At 44.6% G+C, this 19,517-nt stretch overlaps 1 protein-coding gene across 1 annotated transcript in view; it reads right to left on the reverse strand.

The window, feature by feature from the left end:
- Positions 1–19,517, reverse strand: part of LOC133359002 (uncharacterized) — a 72,216-nt gene continuing 52,699 nt past the window's right edge. Inside the window, exons 7-11 of the mRNA XM_061577378.1 lie at positions 18,911–19,121; positions 17,142–17,281; positions 5,559–5,615; positions 1,526–1,562; positions 1–59 (exon numbers count right to left, since the gene is read on the reverse strand). Coding sequence (XP_061433362.1) covers positions 1–59; positions 1,526–1,562; positions 5,559–5,615; positions 17,142–17,281; positions 18,911–19,121 — 504 coding nt within the window. The remainder of the gene's footprint in view (positions 60–1,525; positions 1,563–5,558; positions 5,616–17,141; positions 17,282–18,910; positions 19,122–19,517) is intronic.

The following is a 19,517-nucleotide window of genomic DNA, read 5'->3' on the forward strand; positions in this document are numbered from 1 at the left end:
TTATTCCCAAAGATGCGGTTCTGGGGGAACGGCGATGTCTCCCCACTCGAGCCTGTAATCTGTGTGAACCAAGACAGCGCCACTCTTACACTCATGCATCACTCACTGTGAGACACTCATTCTCAGTGTAAGACTCTTACAACACTCAACAATAATAATCACTACAGTGCTTGTGCCAGGCTCGATGGCATTTTTCAGCCACGTAACGTGTCGAAAGGCTGATAGGTCACAGGACAAACCCAGATATTATGGTTTGACTGACTGAGATGACTGGCAGATGCACCACCTGTGGTCTCCGCTGTGCCAAATTAATTTTGTTTTAACCAGCTGGTAGCTGTGCTCGGAGTTCTGAGTATCGCCCGTCTGCCCCTCCATTGTTGTTGGGAGGCCAAATTGCTTCCAACTGCCGGTAACATTCTTTCCAGGCTTTAGCTCCCACTATCTAGTGAAACAGAAGGCTACTGGGGCTAGGCAGTGGACTGGGTATGAGGCTATATAACCTAGTGAACGCAGCCTGGACTGCTAGAGCTCACGGATGGAAACGTGTCCAGATTTTCAAGGATCTGTGCACTCCTCATACAATCGCGGGTGTTTATACTTAGGATGGAACGGAGGGAGGACAGACTTAATGCTTTTCCTTAAAACCCCCACGCTTCGCAATTGTAGATAAGAGAGGTTATAACTATGACCGATAAGACCTGAAGCTTTATATGGAACACAGGCCAGGTAGCTTCCCCATAATGTACACAGCTTGATGTAAAGGTAATACCACTCGACTGATTTGGAGTGGAGACTTCTACTGCCAAACCGGAACAGGTCATAAGGACACTGCCAATCACCTCAGTCAATTAACCCATAGCCCTGGGTCTGTCCCGTAACCTCCTGCCAGCGAGCCTTCGATACTTCACGTGGCCTTAAAGTGCACAATAGCCTGGCACATGCGCCGTGGTGACGTCACCGTTACTCAGTGGCAAATGGCGGTTGTTGTTTGTGTCACACTACTGAGTGGGGAGCAGTAGTGTAGCAGTTAGTGTGCTGCTCAACGAACTCAGTGACCCAAGTTCGGTTCCCGGTCACGGTCAACACCAGTGAACCAGCCCTGGGTCTCCTCTAGGTCGAACTCAGCTTCAAATGAGGACCTGGCAGTGTGGTAAACATTGCCACTTAGGAGACAAAGGCGGCCGGCATTGTGCTGGCCACCCACCCCTCGTGTGCCTTTGCCGGCCTTCATAGCTGCTCGCTAACCGCACTTGCCCCAATAGTCTGTTGGGCTATTCTGGGGATCTTTGTTGTAGGTGAGTACTCTGTGATAGTTGTGATAATTCCGGAGAGTAAGTGACACACACGGAGTGTAACACACACGGAGGTGTAAATGACTCACCGAGTGTAAATGACACACCGAGTGTAAATGACACTCCGAGTGTGACACACACGGAGTGTAAGTGACACACGCTGAGTGTGACACACGCTGAGTGTAAGTGACACACACGCTGATGGCAAGTGACACACACTGAGTGCTCCTCACCTCGTCTCTTTGTCTCCACCTTCAGCTTCTCTCTCAGCTGCGCTCACAGCGAGAGACAGGGAGACAGAGTGGAGAGGTCGAGATACATGCACGCTGACTGCTACACTCGTCTTCACGTCACTCTCATGATGATCATCGTCAATGTCACTGCCTTTTTATCGCTGCATCTGATGAAATGTCCTTTGCTCGGCACAATGTAACTCCATTAATGTTTATTTATTTTCATTGTTTAAGCTCCATGAATGAATTTGATTAAATTAATATTCATCGGATCCCACTGCCCACATACCAATACCCGCCATTCACCACAACGTGACGGTGCCATCTGTTGTATATATAGGCCTTTTTGCATGATCAATATTAAGAATAATTCTGCCAATATTTTTGTATATAATCAATCGCAAGGTCGCTTGGAGCACAAACAAAAATGTAACCACCACCCACACCCCACACAACAGCTGCCTTTCAGAAACCAGGCAGCCGGAAATAATGGTAATAAAAAAAAACCTTGGTATAAAGGAGAGAGGGGGGAGTTCTCGAATGAGATTCTGGGGAGATCTCATCACAACTTAAAAGACCGCCGCCAAACAGATGTCGCCAGCTTGTCCAGGGCAGCAAAAACCATACAGACAGGTTATCTCAGTTAACGAAAAAATCAGAAAATTAGCGACCAGAATAAGTGTATAACATAGACTGTCAACACACTCAACCAGATTAAAACCAGACTGTAGCCACATTGGTGGCCTTAGCGTTATTAATTACCTTATTTTACTCTCATTCTCCTCCCATATTGTTTCTTGTATCTTGCTATTGACGTGATTTTACAAAAAAAGGAATATGAATTCCGGCAGACGAGAAAGCTTAAGTGAAAACACTTAGACCTCTAACCTCAGGACACCAAAACATAACTCGAGTAAACAGCACAACCCCTGAATACAGATAGACAACAAGGTTAATAAAACCCTAAGAAACACGCGGTAATAACAATGCTAAATCACAAATCTTGAAAAAAAATAAACCAAATAATAATTATGAAGTATTGGACCGAGGGTCGCCCAAAACAATAAAAGGGGAAATAAGTCAATCATATATAACCAAGATAAAATGTATTCCAGAGAATCCTCCTAGCCGCCTTTGTCCTTCCAGCAGCACGTGATAGCAAGATTTGCACACACAGGCAAAAGAGCATCTCCCCTTAGAAATAAATCAAACCACGATGGAAATACTGTGAACACGGCTACAAAACATACATTGAGTCACTTACAGAATCATAACTATAAAATAAGATGTAAAATGAGTTTTTGTTTTAACTTCCAAACGGTACAACAGGACACAACTTGAAAAGCTTTTGTGTGACAAAGAATGTCACACCCACCGCGAGGGCAGAGAGGGAAGTGGGGGAAATGAAACTCACAGAGAGTTTATTGCAATAATACACCGAGGTAGCAGAATGGGTATCTGTTTTCCACAGACTTAACAGATGGCTTAATGAATCAGAACACACACACGGACACATGCCCAACTTCCCCCACCGCAGAGTGACATCAAAGGAAATTCCGGTCCTTCGTGAGAAGGCGAGCCAAGGTGGGCGAATTTTCATTTAAGCACGGACACAGATCATGAGTTTCAGTCTTGCAAGGGAGCAGGCTGCGGGGAGTCTGGGAGAGGGACATGGGCTCGACATCAACCATGGGTGTCACCTCGCAGAGAGAAGTGACGATGTGTTGTTAAGAGCGGAGTTCGGCATGGGCCGACAGCGTATCGCTGAAAGTTTATTCTACATTTATCCTGATGTATTGAGTCGCTTGCAAAGTAAAGGATTGCGATAAGTTGTATTGTACTAAGCTTTCACAGTCGTTTAAGAGCTGTGCGAATACAATTCAGAAGACTCCAGCAGTTTCAGAAGACTCCAGCAGAAGAAGACTCCAGCAGCTACCGAAGATCACCACGGAGCAACAGAAGGGCTCTGCAATCAACCAAGGATGGCGAGGCTCGCTGAGTAGCGATGTGCTACCCAGTGCAAGTTCAGCGCTGACAGAAGAAGTATTCCTCGAAAATCGTTCTACACTGAGTGTCAGCTCCCACGAGCCGCTGCAGTTCGAGTTGAGCTGACGAGCAACGTCCAGCAATCAACCTTGAGAAAGGGCAGAAAGCGACAAGCATCGACCAAGCCAACATCACAGAGAACCAGCTCCATCCAGCAAGGGTGTCTGCCACCAGCGAACGAACTGCGAGCGCATCGTTCACCGCCAGAGAACACGGAGCTGGAGAGAGCGCGCAGCAGCACCACCGAACACAGGTGTCAGCTTGCCAGCGGACGAGGGACAAGAGCGACCGAGCTTCTTCAAGGACAAGCATCGTGCCGACACAGCTCATCCAGCAGCGGAGAGAGCCGGCAGCTAACAGCGGACACGCCCTGAGCGAGAGGGGGAGCTCCAAAGCCGTTCGTATGACACGCCCACATTCACACGCCACCACGCATCGCCGGCGTCTGCTCAATGCAAAAAATTGACCAAGGGAACCAAAACATGCTCACATACATAAACATACCCGGACTAACAATAAGAATCAAGGAGACAAATCCCCACACGCACCTGAAACACATACCCGGACTGATGATAAGAATACTAATGACAAGGGTGTGTCAACTATTAGTGATAACGAAGAACCTCGCTGCTCATTGAGTGATATGAATACGGTCGTTTATAAGTACATTAGTCGTTATTTTTCTTTTTAATCGCATCAAAAATTACCAATAGATTCATCGATGTAAATTAAACGTTTGAAATCTTCGTTACGAATCTACACGCTCACAGGGAGAATATTGTGTTAAACCTTTCTTTTGATCACAGAATCTTGCCCACGAATGAATTGAAGCCTTAGCCAAAAGATAAGCATCTTGCGTAAGCAGGCATACACTGCTGCACACCATTGTTCCAAGACATTTCGGTAATTATATAATCTGGCCGATTAATCTATTCACATATACTTTTGCCTTCGGGATATAATATTTTATTGCCTTTCATATGAATATCGTCACATGCATGTTTAAGGACGTTTCCCTATCGCCGTATATGCTCGCGTTACTCGGTGGAATTAATCAATTGTTCGGTTGCCCAGTTTGACAACGTAATCATTGATGGTTAAATGTATGGATCAATGAGGGGAACTTCCCCAGTGGTACTGTGTTGATAATTCCAAGCATAAGAGTTCGAATATTAGAGTGTTATGTTTTTGTTTAGAAATTAAAATTGCTTAACACAGAAGAGTCTGCGTGGTTCCTTCCTGAGTTCATGCATAATAAACATAGTTATACGAACTGTATCCTGCGTTGAGATATGAATTTTGGAGACCTGACATAAACACACTAAGATATAATCAGTAAATGTTAGAGCGAGGATAATTGTATTATTCCGATTGATAATACGACCCTAGACAACGAAGCCGAACTTAATTTAGCATAATTACATCACACTTGCATAACTTCATACAACTAATTGTATTATCCCGATTTATAATACAACCCAAGACAACAAAGCTAAGTATAATTAGCATAACTTAATACATTAGCATAATTGCACACATTAGCATAACTCAATATGATCATCTCCTTCATTACCATAATCCATGCGCCTATTTTAGAATGTTCATTTTATTTTCTTATTTTTATTTAGTTTTCAAGACCCGACATATACAATACATCACCACGTGCCAGGCCAGGTGCACTTTAAGGTCACATGAGGTGTCGAAGGCTCGCTGACAAGAGGTCATGGGACAGACCCAGGTGGCATGGGTGTACTGAGATGACTGATATATGCATCAGCTGTGCCTCCTACCCACACACCAGCTTAATGACACGTCTGCTTTGTAAGGAATGCATCACCGACAAGTGTAATGTATCGCATGCAGGGAGCACAGCCAGGTGGCACTCCGTTGTGTCACGCGTGAAGTGTCGCTCCCGTGCATTGCGTGTGGTGCGCATGTTGCGCGTGGTGCAAAGCTGGTTTTTAGAGAGCATTAGGACCTGTCTCACCTTGGGGAGAATTTCCTGCAGTGCCTCTTGATCCAGCTCGGCTCCCGACTGCAGCGTCTGGGGGCAAAGCAGGGATCAGTCATCCTTTCTCACGCAGAGAGATCCGTGTGTGGTGTGAGCCGAGACGAGTCAGGCACCCCCCGCCCCCCGGACATGGGCAAAGTACGGCCTGCGGGCCGTATACAACAAAACAAACAAAACTTAACTCCGAGTTCTCTCCGAATTTCACGAGTCCGTTCTAGACCCCACAGTTTTTTAAAGAGTTTTAAGCACAGAAAACATAATTAAAGTTTGAAAAATCATTAATTATACAAACTTTTCTATAATTTCCTTCTTCACTTCGATTTAAATTTTCTTTAAAAACTTCTTCTCACCAACATTACCACTCATTACCACTTTCTCCGAAGGCAAGTTTGTAAAAGAATACATGGTACAGACAGCAGACATCTTGTGTCCGGAGATCAAAAGCAAATTTGAAAAAGTCAGTTCATCACGCAGGACTGTGACTCGCCGTGTGGAACTGATTGATAAAAATATAGCCAGTCAATTAAACAAAAAGTCTGATTCCTTTGAATTATATTCACTAGCACTGGATGAAAGTACGGACGTAAAATACACTGCTCAGCTCCTCATTTTTATCCGAGGCATTGACGACAGTTTTGCGATAACAGAGGAGTTTTTGACCATGGAGTCCCTGAAAGGAACAACACGGGGAGAGGACTTGTATAACCAGTTATCTGCTGTAATCGAAAGAATGACGCTACCTCGGAGCAAACTTGTCAATGTCACAACGGATGGATCGCCAAATTTAACTGGAAAAAATGTTGGGCTGCTGAAAAGAATCCAGGATAAAGTGAAAAAGGAAAACCCTGTCCAGGATCTTATTTTCCTTCACTGCATCATCCATCAGGAATCCCTGTGTAAGTCTGTATTGCAGCTTAATCATGTCGTGAATCCAGTCGTAAAACTTGTGAACTTTATACGAGCAAGGGGACTTCAGCACCGTCAGTTTATTACGTTCCTGGAGGAAACTGATGCGGATCATCAGGACTTGCTGTACCACTCTCGTGTCCGCTGGTTAAGTTTGGGGAAAGTGTTACAACGAGTGTGGGAGCTGAAAGAGGACATCATCGCATTTTTGGAGTTGATGGGAAAATCTGACGAATTCCCTGAGCTAAGCGACAAGAACTGGCTTAGTGACTTTGCGTTTGCTGTGGACATATTTTCACACATGAATGAGCTGAATGTGAAACTGCAGGGGAAAAATCAGTTTGTTCAGGACATGTACAAACATGTGAAAGCCTTCAAATCCAAGCTCACTTTGTTCTCCGGACAAATTGCGAACAAATCTTTCGCTCATTTCCCCACACTTGCCATGCAGGAAGAGGCACCGCGAAACGCAAAAAAATACAGCAAATCGCTTGACGACCTGCACGGAGAATTCTGCCGTAGGTTCTCTGATTTCGAAAACATTGAAGTCACTTCAGCTGGTGTCCTGTCCCCTGTCACAAGACCCTGAAACAGCACCACAGGAGCTGCAGTTGGAACTGATAGATCTACAGTCTGACTCCGTCCTAAAGGAGAAGTTCAACTCTGTTAAACTGAATGACTTTTATGCTTCACTTAACAGAGCCACGTTTCCAAACCTCCGGAGGACTGCACAGAAGATACTGACTTTCTTTGGCTCGACGTATGTGTGTGAGCAGACATTCAACGTCATGAACGCCAACAAAGCCCGTCACAGATCAAAGTTAACGGATCATCACCTCAGATCTATACTGAGAATTGCCACAACCAAAATAACTCCAGACTTGGATGCACTGGCAAAAATGGGAGATCAACAACACTGTTCCCACTGAAACTGAAAGTGATGATCTGTTCTTCTTGGTTCTTTCGGTAAAGTCACGTAGAAGGGAATAAAATAATAAAAATAAAACATAATAAAATAAAATAATATAATAATATAATATAATAAAATAATATAATAAAAATAATATAATGATGATCTGTTGCTGCAGCGAGGTTGGAGCCAAATCTCCATCACACAGCCTGTGTGGCTGCTCTAACCTGTTAATGTAGATAATAAAGAAGTTCAAGTGAGGTAATTGGTTTGGGCGCAGGCCTCAGATGTTTTCATGATGTTTCATCAGTCACGTTACATGTTTTTGTATTGTTCATGTTTGGGCAATTTGTTAAATTTCCTTGCAAATAAATGCTTTGTTACCTGTTAAAGGCCAAATCCTTTCATGTAATGATTTTTACATGTCATTTATATTAGTTCACACAAACACTCCATCCATCTGTTCCTGGCCCGGCCCCTCTGTCTAATTTTAGAACCCATTGTGGCCCGCGAGTGAAAAGTTTGCCCACCCCTGATCTTGACCAACAGAGACTCCTCACAGCCGTGCATTGTGCTGAGCGACAGCCACTGACAGTTGTTGTATATATGCCTTTTCCAGAAAATTATATTAAGAGCCTATTTTGAATGCAATCTTTTTTATATAGATCTGGATTGAGCGGGTTCCAAAAAAAATCCAGTGGAGTAGACCTGTTAACTCCTCCCCTCAAGACAACAAAGGCCAAGGAGCACCCACCCCTGCCTCTTCCACACAAAAGACATCTGGAGTAGAGGCCGACCGAAACTGAATTTCTGGTTTCGGCCGAAACCGAATCCAGACAAAAAGTAAAAAAATTACTTTCGGTTGAAACCGAAAGTTGAACTACACTTTCGGCCACAAAACCAGAAGCCGAAACCAAAAGTTTAATTACACTTTCGGCTGAAACCGAAGCCGAAACCGAAAGTTTAATTACACTTTCGGCCAAAGCCGAAAGCGAAAGCTTAACTACACTTTCGACCAAGACCGAAACAGAAAGGTATATAACCGAAGTTCCTGAAGACAAGATTTATGAAATATGTCATGATGCAATGCTACTTTAATTAAAAAGAACTCTAAAACTAATCATTCAGAGCCTGCAGTAAGAGTTGCTAAATATACAATCTTTAGGTGTTACTTACTTAGCAATTATATCCAAACAAACGAATGTTGTAGTTAAGAAACAACATTTTTTCCGCATTCTCGCCCAGCAGGTTGCTGCGCCTTGCTTGCATCAATCGACTTTAGTGAAGTAATCCCACACTGCATGTTTCAACATTCTTCACGGTGATTAACTGCTCCGTTTATTAATTTGTATTTTCTACTTCACTCAGATTCGTAATTTCGTTATCACTAATTCGCTACGGAACTATTAACTAACTGAATATCAATATTGTCAGACTTTGCATCTTGGTATCAACACGCGTGTAGACTGAAGCGAATGCAACACATAAGCCAAGGCGGGCAGGCGGCTGGGAACAGACAACAGAGGCACTTTGTTGTCGTCCCGCCAAAGAGACTCCACCCACGGATGAAAATGCAGGCTGCCGTCTGTTGACCGGTCGTATATACATTAGCAGACCATGGTTGCGGCTGTAACCTCGCTCCCAAGCTGCTGCTGCTGACGGGTGTGTGTATTTGCAGCCTATCGCATAGGATTACCTAGCGCCGACTGACCGGCCAATAGGCAGAGTGATAGACGTAGTACTAGCGTTATATTCTAAAAATAGATATTCAGTTGATGACCGAAAGTCAATATCAGTTTCGGCCGAAACCGAAACCAGACCGAAAGTAAAAAATTTACTTTCGGCCGAAACCGAAAGTTAAAAATGTACTTTCGGCCGAAACCAAAAGTACGCAGAAAGAGGCCATTTGCCAACTTTCGGCACCGAATTTCGGTCGGCCTCTAATCTGGAGGTTAGTTATTCACAAACTTAGCTTGGGAAGTTGTAAAACTGGATTGACCACCACCTCATGAATAATTTGAAACATAGGCTTCAATGTTAACTTGATAGAATGTATTGTTATATGATTATGTAGCTCAGTTTTTTACTACGACTATTTACATGTTTATTAACACCCACCGATCTCTATATAGTGCCAAGAGATATGGGTTAGACATATACACTTGATAACGAATGATAGAAGTTTTGATCATTTAGAACATATACAATACGAATTTTTTCAATTCTCTACGACCAAAATAATGTGTTCCAGGGGTATAAGCAGAGCCTGCACAAACGCCTTTGTCTTCCCAGTGGCTGTTATTACATGCTACAGCAGGAATTAATTTCTAAGGATGAGCCGACCTAAAGAGGGGGAAGGCCGTTTCACAATAAACAAGGCTACAGACACCATACTTAGGAGCAATCAAAAACATCTGCATCCAAAAGACTAAAGATGACCTCCAGAGGAAGGGGGAAGTATGGCCGAGGTGACAATCACTGGCTCAGGATATCCAGGCAGCCAGATAAAAAGGTCCTTGATGTGAAGGACGTAATAAACCATTTCGGATCTTAACTGATTGTTGTTCACATTTACGGTGACTTTCAGACCGCAGTCCACTCAATGGCATTGACTGTGTATCTTGTGTTCTCCACAGGGAATGGATTATTTGCTCTGCTGCGGGTCTCCTTTCGCCGCTCTCCCATTGACATGTTTCGTTGCTTCTACATACTATTAACATTCCCTCCCTTTGTTAATGCTTCCCCCTACCCCATCCCTTTGATGCTGCTAATCCTGCAAAATACATGGGCATAATATGACTTTGAACCCCCCCGCCCACCTCCTACGCATTTCCTATAAATATGCTAAATTCCTCTTGATATGCAAATTATTTTGTCAAGGCGCTCTTCTTCCACCTCCAACCCAGCTTATATATACGCTCCAAGCTTGGCAGTGTTTCATTCTTCACCTGAAGACGGCTGCTTGCGTTGTAGCCGAAACGTCAAGAGAATAATTTTATTATGTTTTATTTTATTATTTTTATTGTTTCCATTCTACGTGACTTTACCGAAAGAACCAAGAAGATAAACTAAAACAGACACACAGACACGCATACCCGGACAAACGGTCACAATCAAAAGGAAACCTGCTCCTTTGTGAGAGAAATCAAAAGACCAAAAACTGACCGATGACGAGCGAAGGAGCAAAATCAAAAGAATTTGGATATAAACGACGAAGACAGAACCACCAAACCAGTCTTGCAATGACAAGCTCCGGGGTATGGTCCTCGAAATTAACCATGGGTGTCGAGTCTTGCAGAGGAAAGGGGCTATGTGTTGCTTAGTGTTGAGTTCGGCGCTGGCAGACTGAGTAGCGCTGAAAGTTTTATTCTACCTTCATCCTTATGTTTTGAGTCGCTTGCAGAGTCAAGGACTGTGAGAAGTTATACTGTACCAAGCTATAAGAGTTGTGAGAGGCTAAGATGTGTGGAAATACATTTTCATATAATATTGTGATCAGATAAGACGGGTGAGAAGTTAAGTGGAGATTGGAGTTATACACTAATATCGAGAATGCATGAATTGCTGTCCAAGCGACTGCTATTCTGATAAGAGTTTTGATGAGTTTTGGAGAGTGAGGGAGCGAGGAGGCGTGAAGAGTGAGTGAGGAGGTGTGACGAGAAGCGCACAGCAGGAGCCCTCCTGAGGGAGGGGGGGTACCAAGGGTGGTCGCGCGAAGCAAGCTGCTCCTGACAAGCAATGAGGACTGACCAGCAGCACAGCGGCTAACGACTAACCACGAGCGTACTGACTCAGAAGACGAGCACCCTCCAGCAAAGGTCGAGCTCGAGGCACAATCAACCATGTCTGGTACCACGGGGGGTGCCGCACTGTTGCCCAGCGGATGAGTTGCGAGCGCTATGTGGCGACGTGACCATCGCACACACCACCGCAGACGGAGCCGGACCCATCGATCCCTGCCAGCACGGGCACCGCAGCCAGCTGAGTAGCGTGCCGAATCGACAACCACTCCACTGTGGACGGAGCCTGACCGACGCCGTGTTTTAGACACACACACACGCCGACCCAACGTCCCCTATTGGGGACCTGAAGTATTTTCGGTACAGGGAAACGCCGTATATCAAGCCTGCCCCGTCTCCGGAACAGACCACAGTTAGCCAAGATCGTACGTGGACAAACTCCAAACCATACTACCCGCTATAATTACTGGTCCTCGTGGTAACTGCCCTCCAACACACACACAATGCGCATATTGGTACAAATAAGATTGTTCCGCGGGGTTTTGATTCGCAAAGAGCTGCCATTCGAAGGTGGTGTGTTAATTATTAACTGGTCGTGGAGAAGCATTGTTCTGTCCCTTAAGTTGCATGAATACGGTCGTTTAGAAGTATTTGTCATTTGTTTTCTTTTCATTACATAATCTTGCCCGCGAATTCATTGATGTGCCACTAGCCATTTAATAAGCATCCATTTTACGAATCTACACACTCGCATGGACACTATTGTTTTGGGTTATTTATTTTAATTGCATAATCTTGTCCATTAATTAATGGCTGTCCACTAGGCAATTGATTAGCATCTGCGTTACAGATCTGCACACTCGCATGAATACTATTTTTTTTAGATATTTATTTAAATCACATAATCTTAACAATTAATTAATTGATGCCCCCGTTTGACAATGGGCACGTTTCTTTAGCACGTTTCCGTGTGAATATTGTAATTTTTAGGACTTTCCTATCGTCATGTATTGTCGCCTTAATTTTCAGTAAGCCTATTTTTCTATACAGAATACAGCCTCTAGACAACGAAAGAGTCAATAATAATACACTTAACTATACACACACCTATTGATCAAATAAAAACTAACACACATTAATAATACTCCTATATACAAACACACATTTAGAGCAGTGGCGGCTCCTGCAAAATCTCTCAGGGGGGGCAAATGTCTGGATGATTGATAAAGATAAGGTCCACCCATGCAATGGATAAATTAACAGCTTAAGCATGTAAAGGCAACTTCACTTCTTTAATATTAATGAAAAATAAAGTGACTCTTACAATACATCTTGTTCGTTTCTATACTCACTATTAAAACAAACCACTCAAGTTTATTTTATTAAAAATTCCACTAGGTGGCGACAAATTATATTGTTGGATGAAACGTGCTTACGTATGATGACGTAAGCACGTATGATGACGTAAGCACGTTAGGGCGAGCCCTCCCGGAAGCCATAGAGAATGCATTGCAGCGACCCCGTTCGAAAAAAAACATCTTTGAATGTAAGTCTATGGGACCACTCGGGGCGATTCTCAGCTGGAGGGAAATCGCCCAAAAAGAGGCGGTACTCCACAGAACGTAGCATGACGCTGATTGGACTATATCCAGAGGCACAGTGACGGCTAGCGTGACTCTGTGGTTGAATGACATTGGTGGTGCGTCGCCCAATCGCCCTAATGAAGAAACCGCCCCTGATTTAGAGTATACACCATATAATACATTCTCACATTTAATCACACATACGATTGATGAACATTACACTTACACTCATTTAACATACATTACTTACACAACGTTTAATTATCTATAAATTGCATAATTTCGTAAATTGCATAATTTCGTAAATTGCATATTCTTTTTATTTCAAATATTTTTCACAATACGTGTGGTGCGGTCAATGGCTGGGGAGGCACTGGCTAGTGTCAGAGCCAGTCACACACTGAGGGGGCGTGGCCTCACGGAGGGGGGCGTATTAGACGTGTCCCCCTCAGTGAGGCAGATGTGATAGCTGCATCCCCTGGTGCTTTTTCATTGCAGTTTCATGACGAGACCAGCGAGCCTAAATATCTGTATACACATACGTGAAATAAGTTACCTGGAGTATGGAAGGCGAGGAAATGAAATGAATGGGTCAATCAAACATTACATTGATGACATACTGAGATAGTAACAGGCACGCGATTATTGCCCGCACTCAATCCAGTTACTGAAGGGTTGCGCAATCAGAGGGGAGGCTGAGCTCGTCGCTGCCTCACCTCTCGTCTCTTCCTGTATTTGCAGCGGAGTTTCGCAAATTTGGCGATTTTGACTATAAAAATGATTGTAATCGTACAGAAATGACATTTATAACACAGATCGGTGGAAAAATCTTAATATTTTTTTTTAGTAACAGCTATTTTCATTGAAGTATGACAGGTGAGGCTCTGCCTCCCCTGCCTCCCCTGACCGCACGTCGCTGCAGCACAGTGATAGGTGAGGTTGTAACAAGGCCCAGCGTTAAGGCGTTTGCGGCTTGAAGAAGAGGTTCGAGCTCAAAGGCCACCCTGGTTAATACTATGGGTATATTAAGAAAAAATGCACGATGTCTGCTTCATAGTGAAAGAAGCCGTGACGTTATTTTAAAAAAAAATAGGTTACATCTGCCAGTGTAAAGGTCCAAATTTGAAAATTACTAGCAAATTACCTCACTGGGTAAAACCACAATGCTGGTGGCTATGCATGCTGTAAACCAGCACACTGGACAATCCATACCCAAGCACATCGAGGCTTGCATCTCCTGGCTTACCAGGGTATGGCAGTACAGCAATTGGAATAATTGCCACCTGTTACATTTCCACGGATATTCAATGTTACCCACTCTTGGCTTTTCTCGCTAATTGGCGCATTACCGTCACAGTTGTGGAGCAGCTGCTGAGTCAGCATTTCTCCTTGATTCTGAAAAAGAAGCTAATAGGTCAGTGGGATTTACCTGGAAAAATAAAAATAGTTTAATTTTATTTATATTTGTTGTGATTTACTTCCTTTTCCTATACTTTGCACTCCTATCGTGTGTTTGTATGGTTTGTTGTTATAACTTTCTGACATGCCTCTATACTGGACATCTGTGAAAATTAGCTTAATAGCTCTTCCGACTCCTCCAGTCTATTTTGATTCTGATTAGAAGGTGACATCACTTACCTGAATAGCTCAGTGTGAGATGCGATGCATCACATTAAGGGGATACATTCAAGGCACAAGCATCATTCACATATGGGCAGTATCTCAATTACGTGTAATTTAGATGTGTCATTTAAATATGTAATCTAAAATAAAATTGTAATTCATATCTAAATTACACACCTCAAAATAGTTGGTAATTTATATAAAAATTATACATGACATGGATAATTGCTTATTTATATCCAAATTACATTTCTCCAGAAATGTGTAAGATTAATTCACTTTTCCCATCTCTGAGGGCATCAGGGTGTGGTGACTTCACCAGTGACTGTGATGGACTTTTGTTCATCTAAGCCGTGCAGCCTTGACCTACACACCAAGCTCCTGTTTGTGAGAATCTGGACTCAGTCCCTCTACCCAGTCACATGCAATGACTCACAAAGACAAGCTACACACAAAACTCTGGTGAGAATCTAGATAGTGTCGCGCTACCTCAGTGGTTCCCATAACTATGGATCGTGACCAAAAATGGGGTCATCTCATCAGAGAATGGGGCAGAATCTGGGCCATTTACAGGAAATACAGCAGTGACACCAACTTGACAGGGTGTCGGGTACACCACAGCAGACCACACTGCTGTAGAAAATGTAATGTTTTGTAAATGTAACTGTAGGGACATCTAATTGTTTAGTCATGGGTAACAAGTGTATTTTGTAAATAAGCTATCAAAACAGTGCAATCCATGAGCATTTTTACATATGTAGTGTCGTAGGTCTCTTCTCCGTCTCTCTCCCTTGTCGAGGTGTGTGTATGCGGGTGGCGTGCGGTGCACACCCTCAATCGGAGACGAGGTAGACTCAACTCTGGGGGGTTTGAAGTCAAGGGGAGTGCCAAAACACCAACAATAATTGGTCCAAACCTTCTACGTAGTAACAAGGAAAACAATCCCCTTCTTGGGAACTCTGGCATAGAACCATCCTCACCCTAGCGGGAATGGAACACCTTAGCCACAAACTGAAAGGAACAGATTTGGAATATGAGGACAAATAGTCACCATTTCTGCTGAACCCAGCATGAATACCCAGGCAAACGGGAGACCGGGGTGGGAGATGGACTTCAGATGCAACTACATTCCCGCAAACACTATAATGATCATTGCTCCCAAGGGAAAACAAGTTGGTTAGACCTGGGCATTGCGTTTATGTTACTTTATTTTTGGGTTCTGTTGGATTATATTGTACCCCCTCCCTTTTTACCCTTGCTTATACTTTATTTCTCCTGTTCTCGCGCCAGTTGTAGGCACTCCTAAAACTATCTGTACGGTCATATACACTTGACTTCTCCCCGCTCTCATCTATTCTGCACCTCACCTATCCTGCACTCAGCAACTCTGCACTCAACAGTTATGCACACAGCAGCTCCACACTCAGCGACTTTGCACACAGCAGCTCCGCACTCAGCGACTTTGCACACAGCAGCTCCGCACTCAGCGACTCTTTGAACGCTGCATCTCCACCGCTGCCCTCACCTACGATGCCTCATACCCGCTCACCCGTCTGTCCCGGGCGGGGGATTCAGCCAACACCCGCCCGGCGATGGTGTGAGAGTTGAGGTCTCATTGACGGCTTGAGCGGCAGCGGCGAGATGTCTTCACTCTTGGTTCTCGGGCAACTCCCCCTCCGCTCATGCACACTCTCCTTATATATCCCTCCTCATTCCGAGTCCTCACGTGGTCCCCCTCAAGCCGCCACCAGCCCGGCGCCTTGCCCTTATCATCACCCCCCATCTCCCGTCTCCCCGACTCCAACTTCTGGGCACAAGGTACCCACCTTTTCACCCTCGTTTGCACCTGCTTCTCCCCTTAATTACTGGCGATTTGTTGGTGCAAACCTCATGTTGCCCGCACACATCTGTTCGACCTCAGTTGCACCCGCATAACAGCGCACACCACGTATATCTGTCCTCTGCATATGTATCGTTGCCCGTGGTGGTGGGGTGGTAGCCTCAACCATCCCCATTTGGTCCCTGACCCAAAAACGTAAAACCCTAGAACGCTGTGCGATTGTTCACCATGTATACCTCTCGGAGGACTATTTGGTTGGGTTCTTGATAAAACTAAAATTAATACTGGTAGGAACCTCCTGGTTACACCAGCCCACAGGGGATTATTGTGTCTGTCCGTCGTGCAGGGAGGGGCTGGGTGGGAAGGGAGGGGCTGGGTGGTTGGGGAGGGGAGGGTGGGGAGGGGCTGGGTGGGGAGGGTGGGGCTGGGTGGGGAGGGTGGGGCTGGGTGGGGAGGGTGGGGAGGGGCTGGGTGGGGAGGGTGGGGCTGGGTGGGGGGTGGGAGGGGTGGGGCTGGGTGGGGAGGGGCTGGTCACCCCGTGGTGCCCTTATAAAACTAAACGTTTAACCTACTCACGCCAGCTTGTGCCCGCCCTCACAGTCGGGCATATTTGCGAAATACACCATGCCGCTGTTGACCCTGGCCATTGACCGAGTAACCCAACGTTCCTAGCAGCTCCCTCCGCAGGAATGTGTTATTGATATTTAGACATTTCCTTTAACATTATATCTAAAGTCATTCTTCATCTGTGTCTATTATATTATAATGTTCACACCAGTGTTTTGCCACCCTGCATGACACCAAGTCTTGCCTTGTTGTCACTGAGTCATTTATTCTTCCCCAGGGCTCTATTGTGGAAGAGACTCCGCGTCTCTCAAGGCTCTCCCCTGGCTGAGCCCAACGTTGGACCCATAGAGCATTACCATGCAGTCCACGCCATCGCGCACCAGGCCTCACCTTCCCGCGGATGCCGGCTGTGATGGAGATCATGGAGAGAGTCTCCACCAGCTTCTTGGATGAGTATAAGATGTTCTCCAGCAATGTGAAGTCATTGTATGAGGGCCAGTTCACCATGTCCGTCAGCAGGGAGATGGCTCCTGCACACCATGAGCATACATTACTAAATAACTGTAATAATACAGCACAATTATAATTGTAGTGCTTAAGCAAAATGTGCCACATTTTACATGTGAAAATGAGCAAATACAACCAATCAGAAAAAAGTTAAATTAGCTGAGATGTAAAAGGCAACGTGAGATGCTCTGTACAGTCATTGGGCCACTGATTGCTAAAAAAAGAGATGCATAACATTTTTACATGTAATAAAACAACCTATTCCCTGTTTGCAATGAGTGATTAAGATTTGTTGTTTTGCATATCGAGTGCATCTGGGCTTTTTGGTATTTGTTTTTAAGTGTGTTTTGACTGTACAACAGTGAATACGTATTGTGCAGATTGCATTGTGATTGCTCAACAGCCTCTACAGCGGCAAATGCACTAACACTGTACACTTGCAGCTTGTGTATTTGTGTGCACATTGTGCTTTGCGAGTGTGTTGACAGTATTGGAAATCACGAGGAAAATAAAGCCCAGCAAGAATCATCATGCTTCAGCATGCAGAACTTTGCAATGCAAACATGCATGTCCTTCAGTTCACCATGCTTAATCATCTCTGTTATTAACCCAACACTGCCATAGTTACAGTGTTACTTACTACATGAGAGCAGCAGCAGGCACAGATGGCGGATGATTCCTGTACATCAGCTGAGCAGTGCACACTTCCCTTCAGTCTGATTCCCACCTTTCTCTGTTTTCATTTTCCCACTGTTCATGTTCAACACTTTGTTTGACCAACATAAATTGGTGATGGGTGTATTAACCATACTACAATGTGTTGTCTGCTACACAGTAGACACTAAAGATCATGTGATGCTAAAGATCATGTGATGCCTTTTGCAAGACAAGTAATTGTGTGCCGCAAGAGAAGTCATTGTGTGCCGCCGTCATGGTTCAGATTTGAAAACCTACCCACCAAATACTGAACTTTGATTATTTGGATCATACACAGCAACTCGACTGTGGTTTCCTGATCGACTGAGCAAAATGGACCAAATGGCTCCCTCTCGTTAATAACCTTTCTGATGTTCTGATGTAGACCAAATATTTAACACCACTCATTCACATTTATCTAATATTTAATACATTTAAACTTTTTTTCCAGGAGGGTTCTGCCAAGTTTTTGCAAAAGGGGTAGATGGTGCGAAGTGTAATGTAAATTTTCAGTAAAAGATTCAGCAATGGGAAATTTGACCTATACCAGTCACACTGCATGTTTTTTTTTCTCTATAGGAGGAGAACCTGCAGGATACCAATGCAGAACAGGGGAGACCAGCAAGGCACCCGCATCGTGAATCGAACCCAGGCTCTACTTGCTGTGAGACGCAAGTGTTACGACTGTGTCACCCTACCGCCAATCCTTGATGTGTAAACTGATTGCATAAAAGTAATTGTTTAGCCTTGTAGTGAAAAGGAACGCAACATTGTCCTTAGTTTTAACTTAAGACAATCTTTCTACATTTGCACACATCTTACCGAATGTGTCGTGACACATTTACTCTAACTTGTGATTTCATGCTAATGACATGCTTATCTTGCACTGCTTTAAACATGATCTCCTCCAAACATGGCCTAATCACAGCTCTCCAGTCCAACGCCCATCCGCTCACCCTTTGCGTTACAGATGATGTCCAGGTCCTGCTCAGTGGTGATCCTGGCCAGGGCGTTCAGAGCGGAGAGCTTGCAGGGTGCGTCGGGCACGTCCAGGTAGCAGGCCAGCACGTCCGCCGCCAGCTCTTGATGGAAGCACGACTTCAGCTCCACCTCCTCGCTCAGGTTTGCCAGAGTTGTAACAGCAAACCTCAGCGTGTTGCGGGATTCCTTGAGAAGATATCAGCAAAACAAATGGGTTTCACAAAAATTACTGCACAGTGTAACATGAGCCTGACATTAAACATGTCAGTGAAATAACAACACATTCTAATGATATTTGTAATTTTCGATACACTGTACTGTTGCTTCATGTCTGCTGTTGCTTCATGTCTGTACTGATTTTTCATGTATATGTAATGCGAGCGTAAACGGGCTCGCTGGATATGGCGTAACAAGTGGGAGGAGTTAGGGTCACGTGGGGGGAGAGCTTTTAAGGACAGGAACCGGAAGGGTTCGAGGAGAGAGTCAGAGTAGAGAGAGGAGGAGGCCACGCAGGGCAGGAGGAGGAAAGTGGCGCGATCGCCACGAGTCGGAGACTCGGCACCATCGGCCAGCGGTGTCCGG

This window comes from Lethenteron reissneri, chromosome 64 (genome assembly GCF_015708825.2).
Source record: "Lethenteron reissneri isolate LAM-NWPU_2019-01 chromosome 64, ASM1570882v1, whole genome shotgun sequence".
NCBI lineage: Eukaryota > Metazoa > Chordata > Hyperoartia > Petromyzontiformes > Petromyzontidae > Lethenteron > Lethenteron reissneri.